Here is a 25,948-nt window from a genome sequence, read left to right as displayed (position 1 = left end):
TACGATTACGAAATAGCCAGATATCTAATTCGTTAGGCACAATGTCTGTGGCGGGCCACATGATTCACAAAATGAGACGCCGTGAGGAAAATCATTTAAGTAATAGGCGTGTTATCTAATTCGTACTATTCAAATATACTATAAGTACCCTTGGTGTTATTCATAATAATAGTAGTATTTTGCATTAGTTTTAATTCTATAATCTTTGTACATTATTTTCAAAATATATTTTTACAAAAGTTCATAAAATTTCATGTTTTTCATTTAAATTATTGTTTTATTTCTAACTTTTCTTTAATTTCTCAGTAAGATAATCTTCATATCCAATGTCTTCCAAAACCTCAGCTTTGCCCAAAACTTCCAGTTCCATATTATTCATATATTTATTCATTTCATTTAACCATTTATAATCATAAGCTCCTAAAATTCTAATAGCTAATAAAGCAGCATTCGTACTGTTGTTTATAGCAACTGTTGCAACAGGTATACCTCTTGGCATTTGAACTATAGAATGTAATGAATCAACTCCATCTAAAGTTGAACCTTTTACAGGAACTCCAATAACAGGAAGTGGAGTCATTGCTGCAACCATACCTGGTAAATGAGCAGCACCACCTGCACCTGCTATTATACATTTTAAACCTCTTTTTGGAGCTTCTATTGCATATTGTGACATTCTATGTGGAGTACGATGAGCACTTACTATAGTTAATTCAAATGGTACACCAAATTGTTTTAATATTCTTGCTCCAACTGACATTACTGGTAAATCTGAATCTGAACCCATTATTATACCAACTAATGGTTTTTCATTTTTATTATCCAATGATTTAGGAATTTTTGATGATTCTCCTAAAATATATGATAATCTATTTTCTGCATCTTCCATTGAAGAAGTAACAATATTTATATGACCCATTTTTCTTGAAGGTCTTGTTGTTTTACCATATAAATACACTGATGAATGAGGAGTTTCTAATGATCTACGGCATAATTCTAATTCTTTATTTGGAATATCTTTATCTCCTAAAACATTTAACATAATTGCATTTGTTATTGATGTTGAAAATTCAGTAAAACCTTTTGGCATTGGTAAATTTGCAACAGCTCTTACATGAGCTTCAAATTGTGAAGTTACACATGCATCAATTGTATAATGACCTGAATTATGAGGTCTTGGAGCTATTTCATTAATTAATAATTCATTATTTTCTAATAAAAACATTTCAACTCCAAATATTCCACAACCTGGAAATGATTTAACTGCATTTTTAGCTAATAATGATGCTTTTTCTGCTAATGTATCAGTAATTTTCGCTGGTGCATAAACTAAATGACATATACTATCTTTATGAATGGTTTCAACTGTTGGATATGCAAATACTTCACCATTTATTGATCTAACTACCATTACTGCTAATTCTTTTTTAAAAGAACACCATTTTTCAGCGTATAATGGACGATTAGTTAAAAATTCTAACGCTTTTGGAATATATGATTTATCTTTTACAACAAAATTTCCTCTACCATCATAAGCTAAAGTTCTTGATTTTAACATGAATGGAAAACCATAATCTTCTCCAATTTGTAATAAATTTGCCTCAGTATTTTCGACAACTGGCTGAGATTCTGTAACAGATACATTATTTGAAATTAAATGTTCTTTTTGTAAATATTTATCTTGAATTAATTGTATAGTTTCAGGTAATGGATATATTTCAATTTTAGGAAATTTCAGTTGTATTTTTTTTAATGATTCAACGTCAATATGTTCAATTTCAACTGTTATAATATCAACTTTTTCAGCTAATTTATACATAGATTCATAATCAGTAAATGAACCATCTACATGAGGATCAAGTGCATTAATTTGTTTTGCTGGGGAATTTGGTGCATCCAATATGACTGTTTTGATATTTAATCTATGTGCTGCTTCCACAATCATACGACCTAATTGGCCACCTCCTAGTATACCAATGGTTTTGCTCTCCATGGTGTTGTTTGTGTATAGATGTTGTAGAAGTTTTGTAAGCGATGTAGGATGAGATAATGGTCTTTTATAGAGGTTATGAAAAAAAAAAGATCTGGTGCGGTAAACCTTTAAATTAGAGGCACAATATCAGAGTCAGAATGATTATAGATTTGCATCGCATGTCCACGTTTGAGAATTAATTGAAGAAGTACTGAATAGATTTATACCTATTCGATAAAGATTCTTAAGTATTTTGATCGATTTGTTGAAAAATTCATGATATTAAAACTATACAAGGAATATAGAACTGGAGAATTGAAAATGTAAAATGCTAAAACTTTGATTTATAAATACATAGGCATACCTGAATTATTATAGTCTTGATTATGGAATTGCAACAGTTGAGATTGTTGGGGCAGTTGATGAAGATGTTGCTGTTGTTGTTGTTGTTGTTGTTGTTGTTGCTGCTGTTGCTGTGATTGCTGATGTTGATTTTGAAGCTGGTAATAGTATTGTGAATCTTGCTGCGGTTGTAGATTTGAATTATAATCAAAATTGTTTGAAATGGATGTAAAATATTTTGATTTTGATGAGATATCTGTATTTGAAATATTAGATGGGAATATTTCATTCAAAGAATTATCTTGTCGATTAAATGATTGATCATTAATTGAAATTGGAACTATCATTTGATCATTATAATAAGAATAATCATTACTGTTGAAAGAATTAAATGAATTAACGTTGTAACTGTTTGAAGATTCTTCAAAATTCAAATTGATACTATTATATGATGTAGTAGTATTTGCATTAGATGATGGTAAAACGTTCCAATTTCTGGTATTGGCTGCAGAGCTGATTGAAACCGTGTTCATCAAATTGTTCATCTCTGGAATATTTGAATCATTCTTAGGAGATTGTACTTTCGAGTTATTTGTATGATCTATCAAAATATTTTCCTCATATTCAATCATTTGAGCAATGACATTATCACTGGATGTAGTTATAGGGTTAGACTTTTTGCTTCCGCTCTTCAACGTCTTTTGTTGAGATAAAATCATTTGAGTTGTATTTGTAATTGCATCATTCAGATTAGATACTTTAATAAATTCCCATAATACTAATAATTTTATATCTGATTTTGAAAGTCTTTGATGTAAATCATTTGTATCTGATTCAATATTGTCTGAACTATATATGATTTGTTTAATTGTTAAACCTTTAATAGCATTAATAATTTCAATTTCTGATTTATTATAAAATTTACTTAAATACATTTTCCAAAATTGAGGCATAAATTCTCTATCTTGATTTAATTTTAAATTCAGTTCTTCAAATTTGAATATTTCAATCCCATATGAATAAACAAGAGTATAGGATTTAAAAGTTATATTTGATAATTCATTATTATTATCTAATTGAATCATATAATTAGATTTAAATCCAGATTGAATATTTTCAATAGTTGACAAAGCGTCACTTGGTAATATAAGATTGACCAAATTATGTAAAATTGTAATATGTGAACAATTTTTGAACAAGTCTAATCCAGGAAATCTTTTAGAAATATTTGCTTTTTCATTCAATTTGACTTTTGAAACTTTATCATTATTACGTTGAATTGATAGAATAATTGAATCATTTTCCCATTGATTGTTTATAGACATGAAAAACTTTGTGAATTTAAAAGGTAATGACATTTGTTCTTTAATTTGTTGAGTTTTGATTTTCAATTCTTTTCTTGAATCAGTTTCTAAAGTTATCATTTTTCTTTTCCTTGATTTATTTGAAGTTGTGTTGATCAATGATTTATTCAATTTGGAGTTTGGACTCTTGAAATTTTCATTTTCCTTTTCATCTCTTGTTATGGATTTGTTTATATCGGAAGTTTTCTTAATTCCACCTAAGGATTTATTTAAATTAATTTTATGGAAAATTTCTTCAAAATTCTTACTAATCTTCTCTTCTTCAGATTTATTTGATGCCACGGGACCATTATTTATTAAATTTATAATTTCAAAATCTTCTTGGAGATTCTTAATAACTTGAATATGAGAAGAAACTTGTTTTCTAGTTCTTGATTTACCTGTTCTACATTTAATATAATCTGAAATTAATTCATTCCTACCGCATGATCTTCCTGCTATTTTAATCTTTGTGAGACCATTTTTTGGGATTATATTTAATGCTTCTTTAAAAGCTTCTTCAACATCGTTTGACCAAATGTTTTCAACAAAGTCAGATGGATTTTGGTTGTCGATGCGTTCATTATGAGTAGTAGAATTCGAATCTATTTTGGGTTGCTTCTGATCTTCCTCAATAGAAACGGTTAATTCACTATGTAATTCAGGATTTTCAGAAAAATTAGTTGATTTTGGCATTTCTTTTCTAGTAGAATTTGAAGATTCATGTATTTGATATAATTGATTACCATTTGGATCAAGAGCAACATCAACAATTAATGGTAATTTACTATTATTATTATGTAAAGTTCCATGAGTTTCTTTCAGCTTTTGTTGCTCAAAGTCTGGTTGGTGATAAGCTTGACTAAGAATTTGCTCTTCTATTTGAACATCTTCTTGAAATTGTTTTTCAAATTTATCAAGAATTGAATATTGTTGAAACGAGGGAATATGACTGGGGTTCAATGGAGTCACTAAGTTTGTTCTTGTTTGAGATTCCATTGAAGATATCGATGAATAAAGTTGATTAGTATAAAGTTTTTGAAATTGTTAAAAAGTTAATGATAGTTGTAGTAATGAACGTATAAGGGTGAGTAAGTGAAAGTATATATATATAAAAAAGTTAATGAATGTATAAGAGTTAGTCAAATTGTTGTGGTGGATATGTGCTTTGAATTGATGTGTGAAAGTAGTGAAATTTGAGTTTAAATTATGATTTTTTATTCATTTGATTGATAACAGAAATTGAAAAGAAAAGAGGAGATTATTATAAATTTAAAGTAAATTAATTTCCAAATCAAATTAAAATATTTATTTTTTTTATGTTTATTTTTTAATTTTTTAAATTTCTTAAATTTTCGTGCCTTGCATATTATTTTATTTTATCATTGTTATAGGCTAATCAATTGAGGATAATTCAATCAATATCAATATAATATAATAAACGAGTTTAAAAAGAATCTACACATACTAAAACACAAATCTTATTCTCTATTGTTGCTAGTTTTCATTATAGTCATTATCAATCATTATTACTTGAGAATCAACAAAAGAAAAAAGGCGTGTTTCAATTTATTTTACTTTCTTCTGCATTGTTTTGATTTTACGTTTAATTGATCTTTTTGAAAAATTGGTACCTTAAAATATTTTGGAATGTACACTACCCGTTTAAAATGGTCTAGAATTAATTTTTAAAAAGTACCTTCTATTCCAATAATACTTATATCGGTAAAGTTTTGAGGTGTTTAAACATTTTGGATTTTGTTTTTCGATTCTTAATTTCCACAGATGTGGGCGATTTTCGTCACCAGTTGAATATAAATTGTGAGTACACTGAACTTTTTATTATTAAACCTGCATAGATCTCGATCTAAATCTCTATCGTATCTCGATTGGTTGTTAAACAATCAATATTTTTGCTAGATTCAAATTGTAGAATCAAAGATAATATCGATACAGTCCAATATTAAAACCGAAATAGGATAAACTAACGTACGAACCGATTCAGAACAAACTATGTGGCAAACAATCAAAGTTACTCCTATTTTGATGAATTAAGTCAAAAACAATAATATATAACACTCTAAGCATGAAAAAAATATAAGTTATTATAAATGTGTTTATTTGACGTAAATTTGTTTTTTAAAATATTAATTGTTTATTATAATTGGTTTGACGAGTTAATTAATTTTTGCCGTTTAAATCATGCATAATGTTAAAAATTAATGTTCCCATCTTTAAGGTACACCAAATCACAAAATATTGATATTAGGCTAATGTTTCCTTCGCTTTTGTTTTATATTGAAACAATGTAAGTCTTTGATGCAAAACCAATTCTAGATTATCTTTATCTTCAAGAGGTTGTTATTCACTTTTAATCGTACGGCAATATTCTACAAAAACGAAAGGATGTAGTTTGCAAGTATCTTAGATTAATGTCCTATTTAAGTATGTACTATTCTTCTTCTACAAACCTATCTCCAAAAGTAACGAAGATGGAAAACTATAATTAACTCATTTATTACTTGATTTCAATTTTTAAATTAACCATTTTTCAAAAAATTATTAAACATTATTTTATTTTCATGATTTAATTCAATTTCATCAATTTCAATTTCACTTAAATCATTATCTTTTAAAACTTCTTTATAATCATACAATTCATTATCAAATGCCCTTTTCCAATTTTTCCATTTTTTAAAAAATTTGGAATTTGATTTATTCTCAAAACTGATTGAATTTGATAAATCATTTATATCTTTTGAAAATTCATCAATGGATTTGTATTTAAATTTTAAATTTTTTTCAACTATTTGTTTCAATGAATTTATATTATTATTTTTTGGTTGATAATTTAAAATTATTTGAGTATTATCAAATCTAAAATTTAATTTATTTAAAATTTCTTCAATTTTTTTACTAATGGGAAAATTTTCAATTTCTAAACATTCTAAATCTAATTTAATTTCATCTTTAAATAAATTTTGTCTTTCAACAGTCATTGAATTAATTGTTATTAATTTATTTAAATCATCAACTAAAGTATTTGCAAATTCAAGTTTTTCATTCATTAATTGTAATTCATTATTTTTATTATTATCAATATTATTATCATTATTAGTTTCAATTTCTAAATTATTTGATGAATTATATAATATAGAACTAGCAGATATTAAATTATTATTTTTTGAAACTAATGGAGCTCCATTCTTTGATTCCCGTTTTAAACACCAATATCTACAAATTTCATTTGAAATATTTTGTAAATCTTTAAAAGTTTGTTCTTTTGTTCTATTTGGTAATACTTTTAACCCTAATACTTGATTTGTTGATTCTTCTGGTAAACTAATTTGATTTTCAACTTTTAATTCATACATTATTTCAATTAATTTATCACTAAATAATTTTGGAGCTATGGGAGTACTTTGTTCAGTTTGCCATTTAAAAATGTTTAATTTATTTGCTACTTTTTCATTACTACTAATTCTCTCATTCTGTTCATTTAATACCTTTGTATCTTTGAAATATTGTCTTGTTTTATATATACCTTCTAAAACAGCATTAGAATTTGTAGTTGAACCATGTTTTTCACAAAAAGATCTAATTGTTGATTTATCATTAATTGCTCCCTTAACTCCCTTTGTCATATCCATTTGAAGTCCAGCTCTTTTAGCACATGTAACATGATAAGCTTGAAAACAATTTCTTCCAGCACATTGTATACAAGCACCAGTTCTTTGTTTACAAATATAACAAGTTAATTTCCACCTACTTTTAGGTATATTTTCAATACCTTCTATAGGTTCCATATAAATTGGATTTGCAAAATACAATTCATTAATCCATAAAGCACATACAACATGACTCCATAAACTACTATCTGATTGTTTAAAAGCTCCAGTTGTACTTGGACAAAAAATACATTGAATTGTTTTATTTTTATTAATCATACATTTTCGGCATAACCATTGACCTTCAGGTATAAAAGCAACTCCATAGCATTCTTGATGCACAGCTATATCACATCCATCACAAAATACTATAGCATTAGTATTATCACAATCACTATCATTACATACTGCACATCTTTGATCATATATTGAACCTGGAACAATTCCATCATCATTTCCATATTTTGAATTATTATGACCAATAGTTAAAATTTTTTGATTATTTAAATCATTATTTAACAGATTATTTAAAGAATTATTAATTAATTTCATTTGATCTTCTAAATATTTCCATTCATTTTCTAATAAACTTATTAAAATTTCAAATATTTCTGGTGTTATTTTTATAATATTTTTATGATTTGAATTACGATCTTTTAAAAATAAATAATCTTGTTCATCCATATCATAATCAACTAATAATTTTTTCTTATCTAAAAATTGTTGGATTAATGTTTCTATATCATTTGATGATTTAATTGCATTTAAAGGTAGTTGAAACGGTCGTATGTACGTGTTTTGTATGTTTTTTTCAATTGTTTTTATTGGTTCTTGAAAACCATATTCTTGAAGTTGTCTATTAAATTTGATATTAGGGTTGGGTATTATAGGTTGAATTTTTTCAAATACTGGAGCTTTTAAATGATCATTTTTTGGAATGGATATTTGATTTGATTGTGCTTGATCTTGTAGTTCTCCTAAGTTGGATTGAGTTTCATTATTGATTATATATACAGGTAGTAGTGAATTTTCATCTAAATCAGGATATAATTCTTCAAGATCTCTTTCCTCCCTTGGTTTGATTAAATAGTTTGATGTTATATTTTCCTTCTGACTTTTAACATTCTTATTTGCAGTGCCATTTGATTGCATGAAAAAGTTCTCTGATATTGACTTGGAATTTCTACAACCGTTTTAAATTAATAACTGTTATCAATTTAGTACTAGTGACTTGAAACATAAAAAAGTAAACAATAAAAAAAAACATAAAATCATTGTCGCTAAAATTAAGTGACAAAAAGTATTTGTGACACTGATTAAAGTTTTGTAACATTCATTGATTATGACGTAAACTTACATTATTATTTCGTAACAAAATTGAATCAAATAAATCGAATAATTCAATAACCTGGAACGAAAGATCTACTGATTTATAAAATTTTGCTTCGACAAGAAAGTTGTTTCAACAGTAATTTGGTCCAGCAATTTAAAACTTTGCTGCTTTTTCCTTTGTCAAGCAATTTAAGATTTTATAATTCTTAACTTACTAAGATGATGTGATTCAACATAAATGTAAATTCATACAAAAAACGTGTGACTTCTCCTGACATTTCAAGTAACTCAATATTATTTTACAACGTTAATTAATTCGATACCACTTTTGTGATTTTTCTCCATCAAGGGAGCAAATGAAATTTAGTAAGTAGTAAGTACGATTAGCAAATACTTCGTAATTAATTTTGTTATTATATAAATATGATTTCAAATTTCAGACGAAACAAAATATTTACATCAATTGATCCAATTAACTGGAATTAAAGAAAGATCAAATTAATAAAGCACTAGGATTAAAACTACTAATATGTCAAATAACGAATATTATTCATCAGGTGAACAAGGTTCATACAATCAAGGAAACCAAAGAAATGATAACAACAATCAAAATACTAATGAGCAAGGTGATAGAAGTCTTTTAGGATCATTAGCAGGAGCTGCACTTGGAGGAAATAACAATTCTAATCAAAGTGGTGGTGGTTCAGTTTTAGGATCATTAGCAAGTGCTGCATTTGGAGGAAATCATAATAATTCAAATCAAAATAGTGGCGGTAAACAATCATCAACTTTAGGATCAATTGTTGGAGCAGTTGGAGAATATTGGAAAGATCATGAAGGTAAAAATCATAATAATCAACAAGGTGGTGGTTATGGTCAACAAGGTGGTAATCAAGGAGGTTATGGACAACAAGGTAATTATGGATCACAAGGTGGAAATTATGGTGGTAATCAAGGAGGATTTAATGATTATGATAATAGAAGAAATGATAACTATGGTGGAAGAAATGACAATTATGGGGGTGGTAGAAATGATAATTATGGTGGTAGAAACGATAACTATGGTGGAAGAAATGATAACTATGGAGATAATTCTAACTCAGGTTCAGGTTCAGGATTTTTTGGATCAAGTAGTCATAAACATCATGAAAATAAACATAATACCAATTGGGGAACAGATGTTGGTCAAAGAATGGAAAATGATACTACTCAAGGAAGATATGGTGATAATAGTGGTAGACACAATAGTAATTGGAATACTGATGTTGGACAAAGAATGGAAAATAATACACAAAATAGATATGATAACAATGGACCAAGTGGTAATTTTGGTTATGGAAATCAAGGAAATAGTTCTTATGGAGATCGTATGGAAGGTGGTAGAGGAGGTAATCGTTGGTAAAATTATAACGTTAGATAATTATAATGCTATAAACTTTTAGTAACATTAACAAATTTTCGACTTTTATGATGCACCAATACGTTTTTCTTACTGATTTTTATAACATAAAACCTTTTTTAGTGATTAATTCACAAATATTAACTCTTAAGATTATTTTCATTTCATTAACTAATATAGCAGCATTTAAAATAGCTTGCATTACATCATCACTAATAGGTATTGAAGAATTTGGATCAACCAATTCTTCAATTGTAATTAAATTTAATTTAGTCTTATTACTTTGTTCATCATTTTCAAAATTGTTATCATCAATTGTTTGATCTTTTAAAGATGAAGATCTATCAAATACTGATTTAAATCTTGGTCCAATTATTGGTATTGATAAATTTTCTGATTCTAAATAAGCTAAATTTATTGAATCTTTATCATTTTCATTTGAATTTTTTTCATCATATACATTATCTTCCACGTTATTTAAATTTGAAAATTTTTCCAAGATTTCCTTTTTAATTTCTCCTTTATTTAAAAAATAAATAAATTCATCATATTTTAATCTAATTTCTGAATTTATATTTTTTAAAACTTCATCTTCTCTTCTTTTTATAATATTTATTAATATATCCAAAATCGATTCATAAAGTATTGGAATTTTGTAAAATTTGGATATCATAAAATTATCTAATAAAGTTGGAGATAATGAACATTTATGACCTAATTGTCCAGTATATAAAAATTCACAAAATACTTTAACACTATTTGTTGAGAATGGTATGTATAATTTTCTCGGTATTAATGCTGGTTCCATTGGATATGATTTTTTTTCAGTTATTAATTCTTCAGATTCATATTCTGAATCTAGACTACCTACTTCATCTTCTTCTTCATTTTCATCTTCATGATTATCTTCCACTCCTGATCTATGATTAGTTTCTTCACTTTGTTGTGTGCTTATACCAGATCCCACAGAAGAAAGTTTAAGTTCAGATGTCGATCGACCAATATTTGGTCGAAGATTTGGAAAAGGTGAACTTCGTAGATCACTTGATGTCCCACTACCTTGAGCTGAATAAGAAGCTCTCGGAGATGAAAATGGTGATTCTCTAGGTGATTTACCAGTTGTTGGAATATTTCGCAACACCGATAAAGTATGCATCAATGAAGCTCTAGGGGAACTATGATCTTGAGAACCTGCTCTTGATGTACTTTTAAATGTTGTTTGTTGAGGAACTGGTGGTAATGGTTCATTAGGTAATGGAGGTTGAGGTGGTAATTCATGAGTTTGAGGCATACTTGTTTTTCTTGTTGATTCTGATTTTGTAGTGACTGGTTTATCTAAAGATTCTTTTGAATCTTGAAACGGAATTCTAAAATGGGGTATTTCACCAAAATTTTTACTCGGTAAATTATCTGAAGATTCATTTCTAAGTTTTGCCCATTCACCAGTTAATTTTGATGTAAGACCTGCTTCGAAATCTTCAGCTGCTAAAACATAACTTCTAGCAAGTAATAATGCAAAATATTTACCCCATCTTTTTAATAAAACTGCCATTGAAACAGGTATTCTATCTCCATTACTTGATATTACTTCAAAATCAGAAATTTGATCACCAAATCTATCAAACGCATTCCTACCAAGTGTGACAGCTGCAGGTGGATATAATGATTTTATATTTGAGGATTTTGGTGCAGCATAATGAACATAATCGTCAAATGAAATGGCAGTATGAACTGGAATAGAAGCTGCTCTTGTAGGTTGTTTAGATAATGGACGATGTTGAGAACTAGAACTTTCTGATAATGAAAATTGATGTGATTTTTCTCTCATACTTGTAGAAGCATATTACAGAAGCGACAGTGATTACGTAGTTATGATTCTAAAACAATAAGTAATGGAATTGTAGTGATTGCAACAAAATGGAAATTTGATAAAATTTACGAAATGGTAGCTTTTTGAATTTCATTTTTTTAGGACCAAAGCTTTAATGTTAAGTTTCAAACCGCAACATATTTATGATTCAAAAATGTGGATATATTGCTTAATATTGGGAACAATTCACTTCATGGTTTGAGAGAATGATTTTTTATTAATAGTCTTAAATTTCAGAGAATCCCCTTTGAAAAATTGAAATTTTCACGGAGTTCGAATTACAAATTTAAATTTAGATTTATTTTATTGCTATTGTGGATTTTAATCAAAATGTCTCACAAACGATTGATCTAAAACAACTTTACTTTGCTATACAATACTAATGGGTTCTTATATATTAAAAACCACACTTGGATTGCTGTGTTAGCCTTTCAAAATGCTAATATAAATAGCCTACAAGGTTTCCATTTTAAATTCAATTTTTATCTTACAAATCCATTTTTACTTAAATAAATATAGAAATTAAAAATGGTTGAATTAAAAGTTAATACAAAAAAATATAAATTAAATAATGGTGTTGAAATCCCAGCAATTGGTCTTGGAACATGGAGATCAAGTCCAGAAGATGCTTACAAAGCTACAAAATTAGCACTTGAAAATTCATATCATCATATTGATACAGCAAGTGCTTATGGAAATGAGGAAGGAGTTGGAAAAGCTATTGCTGAATCAAAAATTCCAAGAGAAGATATTTTTGTAACTACTAAATTATGGAATACTGACCATGATAAAGTTGAAGAAGCATTAGATGAATCATTAAAAAAATTAAAATTAGATTATGTTGATCTTTATTTAGTTCATTGGCCAGTAAATACAGATTCAGAAGATGATGAACCAACTAAACATGAAGATTATGTTGAAACTTGGAAAAAATTACAAAAAATTTATAAAGAAGGTAAAAAAGTAAAAGCTATTGGTGTATCAAATTTTACTGAAAAAAAATTACAAAAATTATTAGATTCAGAAGGAGTTGATGTTGTACCAGTTATAAATCAAATTGAAGCTCATCCATTATTAACTCAACCTCAATTAGTTTCGTATTTAAAAAGTAAAGATATTTATATCACTGCATATTCGCCATTAGGTTCAGATGATTCACCATTATTTAAAAACGAAACTGTTATAAAAATTGCTGAAAAAAATAAAGTTGAACCAGCTCAAGTATTAATTTCATGGGCTGTTCAAAGAAATTCAATTGTTATACCAAAATCTGTTCATGAAGAAAGAATTAAATCAAATTTAGAAACTTTTACATTATCAAATGAAGATTTTGAAGCATTAAATGAAATTAATGAAAAAGATGGACCAAAAAGAACAAATGATCCAGGTTTTAATAACTATAATGATTAATTAACTTAGATCTGAATTATTTAGATTTTATATTAGATCGTAGAATATTATATTAACAAATTTAAATAAATATTACACTAATTAATATAAGTTTTAAAATTTGCAACCGTTTCAGATTTTGTGTAAGGCTTTACAATTTTATAAAAATTCTATAATCAGTTTTATATAACTAATAAGTAACTTTGCGAGTTCAAAAACATTGAAATATGTATGAACCACAATTTATCAATAAATATTCGTATATATTCTGAAACAAAACTGTAATTTTTGCATCCAAGATTATCGTCCGCAACAAGTATTTAAATGACAAAATTCTTCTACTCACCCGAGTTGCTCAAACAGGAATCTCCTTATACTGTTGGAATATAATGTAATTAGTAACTTCTCTACCTTTGTAGTAGTTCAGATTCCATCAGAGATTTAATCTAATCTTATTGACATATCTCACACACCATGTTTTCATTACCTAATTGTCACCTTATGTATTATGTAATCTTTTCTACGTAGTAATCATTTGTTTGTGTAATAAACATACTTTAAATGTTAAATTACTTAATCTCCTAAAAGATTTATAAATATTACCAATTTGGAAATAATCAAAATACTCTATCATACATTAAATTGTATATAGCAAACTAAAACATAGTAAGTACGTAATAATCATTAATATATGAGTTCAGACGATATACCTACTAAATTGATTAAATTAGGTGTATCAATCCAATAGTGAATGTATAGTTCATGAAATCGAAATCTACTACCACGATCTCTTACTCCCTTTAAAAGATGTTACCCCCTTTATCATCACTAATTAGATCTTAATGATCAAAATTTCTTAATTATTGCTATTATAATCATTAGTACTATAATTACATAGTTATCGAAAATAAACTCACATAATTGCAAGCTAAATTGGCCGTGCGGTTCAAAATTATTTATTATGGGAAATTTCATATTAAATTATTTCATATTAAATTTAAGTTCTTCTATATTAATTCTATTTAATCTTTAAAAAGCAAATTTATCTTTAATATAATATTTCAACAATTGAATTAATTAAGAATTGTAAATTTATTTACTTATATCAATTACATTTATTTCTTTTACAACCAATTTAATCAATTGTTTCTTATCAATCATTAGTTCACTCGATTTCATTAATTCATAATTTAAATTATTTAAATGTCAGAATCAACAATTGATTCTAAGAATCAACCTCAAAGTAGATTAAAACAATTAACTAGTGGTTCAAATTGGATATCACCTTTTAGAAATTCAAATAATGATGATGAAACTCAATCATCTAAAAAAAAATCAAATTTATATCAACAGTTTAGAGATGGTAATAAAATGGAACATATAAAAGTTCCTGCTAAATTTGCTCATCATCCAACTTTAGAAGCTGAAGCTAAAAAGAAAAAACAAGCAGAAGCCTCAGCTAAAAAGAATAAAAATACAACAAAATCAACAACCACAACTACCACAACTACCACCAAAAGCAAACCAGCAGGTTCAGCAAAAGCTGTTGAAAAAGAACTTGATGATAAATCTAAGGAGAAATTAATTACTGATGAACCTAAACAGAAAACCAATGGTGAAGCAGAAGAGAGAAAATTAGAAGATAATTCTAAAGAAAAGTTATTAACTGATGAACCAAGAGAAAAATTAATAACTGATGAACCAAAGGAAAAATTGTTAACCGACGAGCCACAAGAAAAATTATTAACAGATGAATCGCAAGAAAAGTTATTAACAGATGAACCAGAAGAAAAATTATTAACTGATGGATCCACAAATACTCCAAATGCTGCTGAAGCAAAAGAACAAAGTTTAGAAGATAATTCAAAAGAAAAATTAATTACAGATGGTCCTATCGGTACCACTACGACATCAACAAAACCAACTGAAGCAGAACAATATGAAAAAGAAGCAGATAAACATGAAGAAGAAGCGAATAAAATCATTGCAGACACTAAAAAAGACATTAAAGAAAATTCAGAAAAAGTTCAAGATGAACTTAAAGGTGATGATAATATTGAAAAATTCATTAAAGAACATCCTGTGGAATTAGTTACTCAACCTCAAGCTAAATATGAACCTGTTGAATTACCAAACAAAGAAACTTTAGAAAAACTTAAAGATAAACCAGTTTTATTAAGACATTATAAAGAATTAAATGCTGATGCAATTGGATCAATTGCAAATGATATTGATGATCCAAAAAAAGTAGTTGAATTAGGTTCAGGTTTAAGAATGACTCAACAACAATTATTAGATATAGCAGCAAAAAGAGTGGCACCTGTTATTACATCTATTAATCAAGAAGTTTCTAAAACTAGACAAGAAGATGAAATTAAAAAACAAGCTATATTGGATCAAAAAGTTAGAAAACATGAAGTTAAATTAAAAGGTGAATTTGAGAAATACGCTGCTAAAGTTAGTGGGAAACAAAAGACTTTTGATCAAGAAATTAAACGTAAATTAGACAATATTGAGAAACTGAAAAAAACTTCAATTACTACAGCTGAAAATTTTGAAAAACAAACCAAAAAGGAAATTGAAAAAGCAAAGAAAGATTTCGAGGATCGTGAAAAGAAAGCAGTTGAACAACATAAGACTGATAAAGAAACTCTTGAAAAAAATCATGAAGAATTATTAGCTACAAAGAAACAAGAATTAGAAGATTCCAAAACTAATCAAGAAAAAACTACTCAAGAAATTGAAGAATTACAAGATAAAAAAGTCGAGTTAGATAATAAAAATTCTGAATTATCAAATGAAATTGAAAAGTTAACTTCTGAATTAAATGAAAATAAAATTAAATTAGATGAACTTAAAAATAAATATGAGACTGAAGAAAAAGCTATTGATTCAAATGAAGTTCACACTAAGGAATTAAATGATAAAGTAACTCAATATGAGAAAGATCTTGATGATAAGAAATCAACTCATAAACATTTAACTGCTGAAGTTGGAGCATTAGGTGCAGTTCTTGGTGCTTATGGTGCAAAATTATCTGATTTGAAATCTGATAAAGAACAAAGAAGTCAAAGATTAACTGATGCTAAACAAAAGTTTACTGATTGGCAAAATGAAAAAGATCAATTAGCTCAAGAAGCAGCAAGAGAACATGAAAAACAAAGAGTTCAAGCTACTCAAGAATATGAAACAAGAAAACATCAAGAAGAATTAGAAAGACAAAGACAAAAGGAAGAAGAAGAAAGATTAGCTCAAGAAGAAAAAGAAAGAAAAGCTAAAGAAGAAGCTGAAGAAAAAGAAAGACAAGCTAGAGAAGAAGAATTGGAAAGACAAAGAAAAATTGAAGAAGAACAAAGAGCCAAAGAAGAAGAAGTAAAAGCAAAAGAATTAAAAGAAAAACAGAGAAAAGAAGCATCAGTTACATCAGCTATAAAAGATAGAGAAGCTAAACAAAAATCATTAGAAGAAGAAAGAAATAAACATGATAATCTTTATAAAAAGGGAAATTATGAAGGTGATGAAACTAAATATCAAGATTCTCAAAAACAAAGATTAGAAGATGAAATTGTTAATTTAAAAAAAATTAAACAATTAAGAGAAGAAAGAGCTACTTATTCTGGAGAAGATCCAAAATCTTCTGAATTAGATGGTTTAATTAGTGAAAGAGAAAGAGCTATATCTAAAATTGATAAACAAAAACAAAAGGCATTAGATGAAAAAGCTGCTGCTGCTTCTGCTGCTACTACAGCCAATGCCAAGGCTAATAAAAAATCTACCAATTTTGAAGCCTTAGGTGGTTCAGGAGCAGTTGGTCTCGAATCTGCTCATGATTCTGATTTTAATCCAAAAAAGAAAGAAGTTGTACCATCTACTGAAGCAAAACAAACTCAACAACCAGCACAACCAACTACAGAAGAAAAAGATGAAAATACCAGTAGTAAAAATGTAGGAAAAGGTCTTGCAGCTGGTGCAGTTACTGGTGCAGGTGTAGGTGCTGGATCTGCTCAATTTTTCAGTTACAATGATGATGCTGATGATTATTCTAAACAGAAAATTGGTCAATTATATTCAGATCCAAAAGAATCAATTCCAAATTTTAGTAAAGATCAACAACAAAAGAGTAAAGATGTTAAATCAGATAAAGGTCCCGGATCAGCTGAATTTTTCAGTAATGATGATCCTGCTAAAGATTATTCTACTAAAAGGATAGATCAACTTTATTCAAACCCTGAAGAATCAATTCCTAATTATGGCAAAGATCAATCTAAAAGCAAAGATGTTAGTACTGGAGCTGCTACAGGTGCTGCTGTTGGCGGTGTTGCTGCTGGTGCAAAGAGTAAAGACGCTTCTAAAGGTCCTGGATCTGCTGAATTTTTTAGTTATAATGATGATGCTAAAGATTATTCCCAGAAAAAGGTAGATCAACTTTACTCAGATCCAGAGGAATCAATTCCTAATTATGGTAAAGATCAATCAAAAAGCAAAGATGTAAGTACTGGTGCTGGTGCTGCTACTGGTGCCGCTGTCGGTACCGCTGCTGGTCTTGCACCAAAAGGTGATCAAACTATTGGAGGAGTAAGTGCAAGAGATATTGGATCAAACACCAAAGCATCATCATCTGGGTTATCATCAACTCCACGTCGTGATGATGCATCATGGGAAGTTCAATCAGTTTATGAAATCATATCTGATGCAGAATATGAAGCTCATAAAAATAATCCAGATTATTTTGAAATTAGTGAAGCTGAATATAAAAAACATAAGAATTTGGAAGATAAAGTTACTTTAATTGAAGAAATTGCTTAAATGTAGTTATTCAGTTTTTTCATATGTCGAAACAATAAGATCAAAAAATCTTAAGAAAATTAAAAAAAAAAAAAAAAAAAAAAAAAGTTGTTTATTTCATTTTTCATTTACCGTTTGTAATAATTTCTAAAATCAATATTGTTTAATTTAATCAAATATATTCATTCTATTTTTAATGTTAATCTTAAATTTATTCTTAATCAAATGTAATTTTTTTACCTGATGAAGGAACTATTGCTGCACTTGCTCTTTGTGCTGAAGCTAAAGCAACTGATGATTTTGGTCTTTGTTGTGGTTTTTCTTGTCTTTCTCTATATATCTTTTTAGGTTGTGGATGCGGTATTGGAACTTGATTTTGATTATGACTTTGTGATATGGAGTTATATGTATTGTCTTCTCCGTACAGACTTACTTCTCTTGATGAATCTGTTGATTCTGATGATTCATCTCTCATATGACTTTTAGGCCTTCTTTTTGATCTATCTTCACCATATTCTAATCTTAATTTTCTATTAAGTAACATTTTTGCTACTTTTGAATTCATTGCATTTATTGAACTTTTTTCATTTTTAAAATCAATAAATGCAAAACCTTTACATTTACCAGTATCTTGAAAAGTTGCCATTCTAATTCTTGAAATATCTCCACAATGTTGAAAATGTTCTTTTAAATTATCTTCAGAAGTATCGAAACTTAGATTTCCAACAAATAATATTTTACTTGGTGGTAATGATGATATTGAGTTTGATTTTTGTTCATCTTTTTCTGGTCTACCTTCAAACGATGTTACATTTTTAATTAATAAATTTCTACCATTTAAATGCTGTTCACTTAATTCTATAATTTCATTTACTTGATCTTCATTTTGAACATCTATATATGCAAATCCTTTTATTTGATTTCCCTTTTTTGGTATATTTACTCTTGTTATTATATCTTCTTTTAAATTTGTTTTACCAATTATAAATCTAATTAGATCTTCTTTAGTTGTATCAAATGATAAATTACCAATCCATACTCCAAATTTGGACTTTTCTGACTTTTCATTGGCTTTTTTAGCTTCTTCTTCTTCTTCTTGTACAGTTTTAATTTTTGGTTCTGGTCTTTTTTCAAGTTTTCCCTTTTTAATTAAACGTTTTTGTTTCTTGGAAAGTGGAGTTTCGGCACTAAGATCTATCTCAAGTTCCTCCGCGTCATCTTCTAATTTTCTTTTCTTACTTGATTTTGTTTTATCTTCTTTTTTTGACATGTTTTGTTGGTGATCTTTACAAAAAGAGACCATCTCATATCAGATTTTATTTTTGTGTAGTATCATTAAGTTATTTGGATATTTTGTGACACAAAATTAAATACGAAACTTGATTTCAATAAGTAAACCAATTTAAGAGAAAAGAGTAGATACTGTATGTACTACTTTTTAGAGAATTGTGTTATTATTGTGAGTTAGTAACTCATCCTGGATATTACATATGCATTAATCTCTATGAAGTTATAATCCTTGAAGTTCAACTATTTGTTGTACTTGACTTTTTAATAATTCTTTTAAATCTAAAACATCATTTTTTAATTCTTCATTTTGTTCAGATTTTTCGCCAATTAATTCTAACATTGTTTGTTCTTTTTTAGATTTATTTTCAATTTCAATTTCAAGTTCTTTAATTTGATCTTTTAATTTATCCATATTTTCTAATTTTGAAATATTATCTAATAAATTTTCTTCCAATTGTTGTTTATCATTCATTAATTTTAAATATTCATCTTTCATTGTATTTAATTCAATTTCTAATCTTCTTATATTTGAACTCATTTTATTAATTAATTGTAAATTATTTCCATTATTTTGTAATGTTAAGGGGATACTTCCATTGTTCCCACCATATCCATTATGACTGTTTGTAGTTGTATTATTTTGACTTGAATTATGATGCATATATGAAAGTTGATCAAAATTATTCTCTTGTTCATCATCTTCTTCAACTTCGGTGAACGAAGATTGTGATTCAAACATTGGATAATCTCGATGAATTGCCGGAGTAGTTGATGATTCACCTAGTCTTATATCATTCCAACTTAATCCTGATCCCATCGAATTGTCTCTGTTTCTTTGATCAAGTTTTAATGGTTCAGGTCTTTTCCTTAATGATTCTATTGTTTCGTTCAATGAATCAATTTGTGAATTTAATTTATTAATTTCTGTATTATGCATGGATTTGAATTTATCTAATTTTTCATTTAATTCTTGATTTTCGTTTGTTTTTAATTTTAACGTAACATTTAAATCATTAATTTCAGCTTTGTATTTTGAAATATCGTCTCGTAGTAACTTTATATCTCTTTGATAATTTGTTATGATTTGATTTGATTTGACTGAATCATTGTTTAATTTTGTCTTTGATTTTTTATAAGATTCCAATGATGATGATAAGGTATCGATTTTCATATTTAAATTGGATTCAATTAATTTAAAATTTTCTTGAGATGATAAGTATTGTTTTTGTAAATTATGATGAGTTTCTGATAATTTTTTGAATTCTTCATAACCTATTGATTCTTGTGTATCGTAGTTTTTAGATGTTGTCGAGCTATTCATTCTTAGATTTTCTATCTTATCCTCTAGCCTTCTCAATTCTTCGTTATAGCTCTGTTTTAATTCATTCATTTCCAATTTTTGATTTTTTATAATATCGTTGTTTGAACTAAGTTCTAATTCTTGCTGCTTTTTCATCATATCATGTTCTATTTTTAAATTACTTAATTCTCGAGTAATTTGACTTTTGGACTCATTAGTTTCTTCATTAAGTTTGATTAATTCGTTATATTTATTCTCTATATTTTTTAATATTTCATTTTTTTGAATGGTGCTTTCTAATTTGTCATTTATTTCTTTGAATTTATCAAATAAATGTTGATTATTTTTCAATTTATTATTTTTTAAAAAATCGTCTATTTCCTTATGTTTAATTAGTGAATCATCATTTTTTTTCATTAGTTCTGATAGATTATATTCCAAGTTTGAATTAATGGTTTTCAATTTTTTAATCGATTCACTAAGTTTAAGTTCCTTGTGTGATAATGCTTCGCCTTCTTTTAACAATTGTTCTATTTGCTCGTCTTTATTTTTGATGATTTTAGAAAAATCTTTATCGAACGTTTGGGATTTTGAATTTGTAATTTGTTCTAGTAAACTCTTATTCTCTGATTTTAATTTTGCTATTTCATTTTTGTATAGATTAACATCTTCGATCACCTTTTGTTGATTAAACTTTCCTTCCTCTTCTTCGTTCGCAACTGGTTCTACGGTTGGTATATCTTCCGTACTTGCATTTTGTGATAGTATAACCGGAGATGGTGTAGATGTTTCAGACGTCTGTTGGGGTTGCTTACTAGATTTCTTCTTCCCCTTTGCCGCGAGTGCCAACCTTTCTTGTAAAGTCAATCGTTTTTTTGGTTTGGTGGGTTGATCTTGTTGTTGGGATGGAGAAGAAGGTGTTGATGCCTCTAAGTTAACACTAGATTCAAAAGTAGACTCATTTGCAGACCCATTAGGTTTGGTATTATCTAGACCTGGATTATGTTCTTGCATTATTTCTTTCTTATTGTCCATTATTGTTTCGTCATTCGCCTGCGTTTGTTCTTGATTGGCATTTGTGACATTATCTTCCCTAAAATCAACTCCATTTTCATTTTGTTTTTCATCAAACTCTTTCGTTGAAGTGGCTGGTGTTTTCAAATCTTTTGACAGTGTTTGATCATCTTTTGCTAGGTCTTCAGTACCTGAATTTTCACGTTTTGGATTTTCTTCAGCACTATTATTAGAAACTATATCATCTTCATCTCCTTCTTTCATCTTAGTTTGTATGATGGAGCACTCAATTGACTTAATCAATCAACGTTCCCCTTGAATTATTTGAAGTAAAGTAATCAATAGTACAAAATGTATGATCGTTTTTTGATTCGAATCAATCGTAATTTTTAATAGTGATACAATCAGCAAAAAATTAAAGAATTGTATACAGTCCAGGTACGCCAAATCGAATTCAATGAGTCGTACGAGGCTGATACCAACATAAAATTCAATCAACAGTTTCATCATATCAACCTAAGTTCACGCTAATCAAACCATGAATCAATTCAATTGAAAGAGCAAGTCAAAGATAATGATTTAGAATACATCAATGTTCAGTTGAATAATGCTTTAGAAAACTGATGAATAAAAGATTTCTCGTAAATTGAACCTTGATACTGAAATGAATGATTTTGTGTGTGTAAAAAAATTATCAAAAGAGATCTACCTACTGACATCATCGATTGGATCAGAATCATTGTATTGCAAGAAGAAACTCCTCTCGTATCACCATTTTTATTTGAGATGAAATCTGATCTTTTTGGATCATTACAAAATGGTCTATTTTATTTGATGACTATTGAAGGGTTGCTTCATAAATATGATGCTCTATATTTCTTATTTCCAAATTTACGATTTGTAAACATTTTTGAAACCAAATTTTTTACAAAATTAACAGATTCTTTGCGTCCAAACAATGTTTTACCATTAATTTATTTAGGTGATATTTTGTAATCTGGACATAATTATCTATTGCATTTGTAAACGTAAGTAATGAATTATAGAAATTGAGGATTGCTATATCCGTTTGATTTCTCTGACCATATTTCTGTATCATATTATTAAACCATTTCTACATAATAATGACAAAAAAAAAAATTGGAAAGTTTCATATAATTATCTAGTAAAAATTGCAAAATTTCAGAATTTTTTGAGACAATTACTACAAATATTTCAATTCTATTAATTTTTATAATTTTGGGGCATATATATTGATGAGATGTATAAATATTATAAGTAAAAGTACATAATTAATGAAAAATCTTATTTTCAAACCTTTTTATATATAAATTTGAAAATATGAAAACATTTGTGGAAAATTAAAATATAAAAATTGTGAAAAGCATTATGAAAAATCAACTTTTTTCTGTGTAATTGTTATGTGATTCCTTTTTTTTTTTGTTGAAAAACTAGGAATTGCTACTCATTGTGGCAGTTGTTGTTGTGGTTGTTGTTGTTGAGGATAATGTGAGGATGATTGGTATTGACCTTGTTGATACAAGTTCTGTTGCATATGTTGTTGAGGTGATTGTTGTTGTGTTTGTTGATAATATTGAGGTTGTATTTGTTGTTGTTGCTGTTGTAGATTTGAACCTTGTTGTTGTGCTTGTGGTTGATTTTGATTTTGATTCTGATGTTGTGGTTGTTGTGTGTTATTTGATAATGCTCCAGCTGATGTCATTGGTTGATATCCTTGATAATACATGTTTGTTGTTGTTTGTTGTGGTGGAATTTGATTATTTAAACCAAATGAATCATTCGTTACCATTGTATTGGTAGGTCTTAAATTTGGTGGTGCATAACCATACCAATAAGCCGCACCTGAGTAATCATTTGTCACATATTGTTGTTGTTGTGGTGGTTGTGATTGTTGCTGTTGTTGTTGTTGTTGTTGTGGGGGTTGTTGTTGTTGTTGTTGTTGTTGCTGCTGTTGTAGATTCATTAAGTTTGTAGATTGATGTTGCAGTTGAGGTGAAGTTTGATTATAATTATGCTCATCATCTTTAGGTGGTCGTGAAGGATTTTGAAAATCAGCTTTAGCTTTACGATGTCCATGCTTTTTAGAAACAATATGAGTATTTAAATGATTTAGTGATCCATAACTTTTCATACAATTTGGATATGAACATGGAAATCTTCTATTAATTTGATTATATCGTCTTCTGAATCTTCTTCCTTTATTGTTTTCTTTTGAAGTATGTCCAAGATTTAAATCATTATGATTATTTGATGTAGATGATTGTGTTGAAGTGGATGAGGTTGGATTTGTTATTGGTGCTCCAGATAAATTTGATGGATATTGGTATCGTATATTGGATCCACCACCGAATTTTGCATTATTTTGATATTGTTGTTGAGTATATTGAGGTATTTGATTAAAAGAGCTTTGAGGTTGACCTAAACTCCTTTGTTGCAAATATGGATCAAAACTCGTTTGTTGATAAGCTGAATACATTGATGGTTGTTGTGAATTATAATCATAAGCTTGTGGTAGTTGTGTTTGCTGTTGTAGATGTGTTTGTTGTAGATCTTGTAGTTGGTCTTGTTGATCAGATTTTACACCTAAAGGTGGTAATAATTTTTTAGGATCATTTGTAGATGAAAAACCGCCTAAGTTTGGATTAATATTTTTACTTTTTTGATCATCATGATCGTTAACTAATTTATCATTTTCGATTCCCATGCTAGTGACAAATATTTGAATATCGGACTTAATCAATTTACTAACCGTTTTGAAAAATAAACTTTGTCCTGAATCAATCTTATAATATTTCAAAAACTATTTGCAATAAAAATATTTTTTTAGTTTAATCTGTTTTCTTTTATTTTATTTTGACTTTTTCAATTAAAGGATTAATTTAAAATAATATTTTTTAGATGAAACTTAGATCAATTGAAGCATTAAAAAATATTTAGATCTTTTAAATAAATTTGGAATATCCTGAGATTAAATATGAACCCTTTTTGTTTGGTTTTTAACGTCCTGTCAATTAAACTCAAATACAAAAGGTGTACAAAAACTGAAAAATTTTGAGGTTGCAGTGACAATATGACCAAGTAAAAAACCGAAATCTAAATTTCTTTTTAACAATCAGGGTACAGTTTTCCGGTTGTTTCTCTTGTAAAATTCAAATTAAACTTTCCTTCCCTCGCCTGAACTCAAATTTATGGATTTATGAACTTCGTAGGTGATAATTGTAAAACCTTAAAAATTTGTGAATTATGTAGTGAAAAATAAATCGGAAATAATAAGGCTAAACTACTTTGACTTTTTCGAAGCTTGAACAAAGGTACGAGTTAAATTTGTTGTGATTTGAAAGCCTTTGTCAATTTTCAGTTTACGATGGATTTCTACTAAAACTTTGATGATATATGAAAGATGTATGGGATAACTTGACAATTTTGATCAATGACGAGTGAGTTTCAGTATCAGAATCAATAGCCGTTTTGTAAACGTCGGTTGTATACGTTATTATACAAATTTAATTTATATATCTGGGGTATTTATAGTTGGAAAAATTTCTTTTGTTCTAGGCTAAAAGTATGCTTTCTTTCGTTGTATGATTGGTGATTGAAAGAAGCTTTTGAAATAAAGTTTTTGATGAAACCCTCTGTTTTCGAATCGAATTATTTTCGGAAAAGTCTAAATTGAAATAAAACAGTTATTGAAGGTGGATTTAAGAATTAATACAATTTTGAATAATTTTATTATTTAATTCGGATTAAAAACAAAGAAACGAATGAATGTGAAAATTTTCTTCTTAAGATGAACTTATTTGATAAAAGGAATGACTGTGTTGTTACTACTTTATATGAGGATAGGAATTATATAACTCAATTGTTTCAATAAGGTTTTTGAAAGTTAGTTTTTTTATATATTAATATATGTTATTAAACGAGATTTTGAAAAAATTAAGGATAATATTTGACTAATTAATCCTTAAAGATGATAAATGATAGATATGTTATGACTTGAGTTTGATATGAAAGGGTACGAAATAAACTGAATTATTTCTCAATTAAAAATATAATTCCAACTGTAAATAAGAAATTTAATATTTCAATATTAAATTCAGAAAATTGATGATAAATTTATGTAACTTTTTAACTTTTAATTTTTAATTTTTATATTTTTTATTTAAATTAAAAAATAAATTAAAAAAAAAAATAAATAAAAAAAAAAAAAAAAAAAAAAAAAAAAA

At 27.5% G+C, this 25,948-nt stretch overlaps 10 protein-coding genes across 10 annotated transcripts; 3 read left to right on the top strand and 7 right to left on the bottom strand. All coding sequences in view use genetic code 12, as the record gives it.

Annotated features, from left to right (window-relative positions):
* Positions 1-283: 283 nt before the first annotated feature.
* On the bottom strand, positions 284-1,993 carry ADE2 (phosphoribosylaminoimidazole carboxylase; the record flags this gene model as incomplete). Its single annotated transcript, XM_051760515.1, has 1 exon — positions 284-1,993. The coding sequence occupies one exon, from the start codon at positions 1,991-1,993 to the stop codon at positions 284-286; it is 1,710 nt and encodes a 569-aa protein (XP_051617215.1).
* A 323-nt stretch (positions 1,994-2,316) lies between these two features.
* Positions 2,317-4,656, bottom strand: TEC1 (transcription factor TEC1; the record flags this gene model as incomplete). Its single annotated transcript, XM_051760405.1, has 1 exon — positions 2,317-4,656. The coding sequence occupies one exon, from the start codon at positions 4,654-4,656 to the stop codon at positions 2,317-2,319; it is 2,340 nt and encodes a 779-aa protein (XP_051617214.1).
* Positions 4,657-6,197: 1,541 nt separating this feature from the next.
* Positions 6,198-8,477, bottom strand: KGF55_000053 (uncharacterized protein; the record flags this gene model as incomplete). Its single annotated transcript, XM_051760294.1, has 1 exon — positions 6,198-8,477. One exon carries the CDS (start codon positions 8,475-8,477, stop codon positions 6,198-6,200), a length of 2,280 nt encoding a protein of 759 aa, XP_051617213.1.
* A 709-nt stretch (positions 8,478-9,186) lies between these two features.
* KGF55_000052 (uncharacterized protein) lies at positions 9,187-10,059 on the top strand (the record flags this gene model as incomplete). Its single annotated transcript, XM_051760183.1, has 1 exon — positions 9,187-10,059. One exon carries the CDS (start codon positions 9,187-9,189, stop codon positions 10,057-10,059), a length of 873 nt encoding a protein of 290 aa, XP_051617212.1.
* A 97-nt stretch (positions 10,060-10,156) lies between these two features.
* On the bottom strand, positions 10,157-11,884 carry MDS3 (Mds3p; the record flags this gene model as incomplete). The annotated part of the gene is made up of 1 exon (XM_051760072.1): positions 10,157-11,884. One exon carries the CDS (start codon positions 11,882-11,884, stop codon positions 10,157-10,159), a length of 1,728 nt encoding a protein of 575 aa, XP_051617211.1.
* A 570-nt stretch (positions 11,885-12,454) lies between these two features.
* Positions 12,455-13,336, top strand: KGF55_000050 (aldo/keto reductase; the record flags this gene model as incomplete). Its single annotated transcript, XM_051759961.1, has 1 exon — positions 12,455-13,336. One exon carries the CDS (start codon positions 12,455-12,457, stop codon positions 13,334-13,336), a length of 882 nt encoding a protein of 293 aa, XP_051617210.1.
* A 1,182-nt stretch (positions 13,337-14,518) lies between these two features.
* SLK19 (Slk19p) lies at positions 14,519-18,121 on the top strand (the record flags this gene model as incomplete). Its single annotated transcript, XM_051759849.1, has 1 exon — positions 14,519-18,121. One exon carries the CDS (start codon positions 14,519-14,521, stop codon positions 18,119-18,121), a length of 3,603 nt encoding a protein of 1,200 aa, XP_051617209.1.
* A 196-nt stretch (positions 18,122-18,317) lies between these two features.
* Positions 18,318-19,370, bottom strand: NOP13 (Nop13p; the record flags this gene model as incomplete). Its single annotated transcript, XM_051759738.1, has 1 exon — positions 18,318-19,370. One exon carries the CDS (start codon positions 19,368-19,370, stop codon positions 18,318-18,320), a length of 1,053 nt encoding a protein of 350 aa, XP_051617208.1.
* A 240-nt stretch (positions 19,371-19,610) lies between these two features.
* On the bottom strand, positions 19,611-21,968 carry KGF55_000047 (uncharacterized protein; the record flags this gene model as incomplete). Its single annotated transcript, XM_051759628.1, has 1 exon — positions 19,611-21,968. One exon carries the CDS (start codon positions 21,966-21,968, stop codon positions 19,611-19,613), a length of 2,358 nt encoding a protein of 785 aa, XP_051617207.1.
* A 1,201-nt stretch (positions 21,969-23,169) lies between these two features.
* WOR4 (Wor4p) lies at positions 23,170-24,429 on the bottom strand (the record flags this gene model as incomplete). Its single annotated transcript, XM_051759517.1, has 1 exon — positions 23,170-24,429. One exon carries the CDS (start codon positions 24,427-24,429, stop codon positions 23,170-23,172), a length of 1,260 nt encoding a protein of 419 aa, XP_051617206.1.
* Positions 24,430-25,948: the final 1,519 nt, after the last annotated feature.

The sequence above is a fragment of the Candida pseudojiufengensis genome (genome assembly GCF_024610245.1).
Source record: "Candida pseudojiufengensis strain CBS 10847 chromosome Unknown scaffold30, whole genome shotgun sequence".
NCBI classification, from domain to species: Eukaryota; Fungi; Ascomycota; class Pichiomycetes; order Serinales; family Debaryomycetaceae; genus Lodderomyces; species Lodderomyces pseudojiufengensis.
This window is presented reverse-complemented; position numbering and strand designations above follow the sequence as displayed.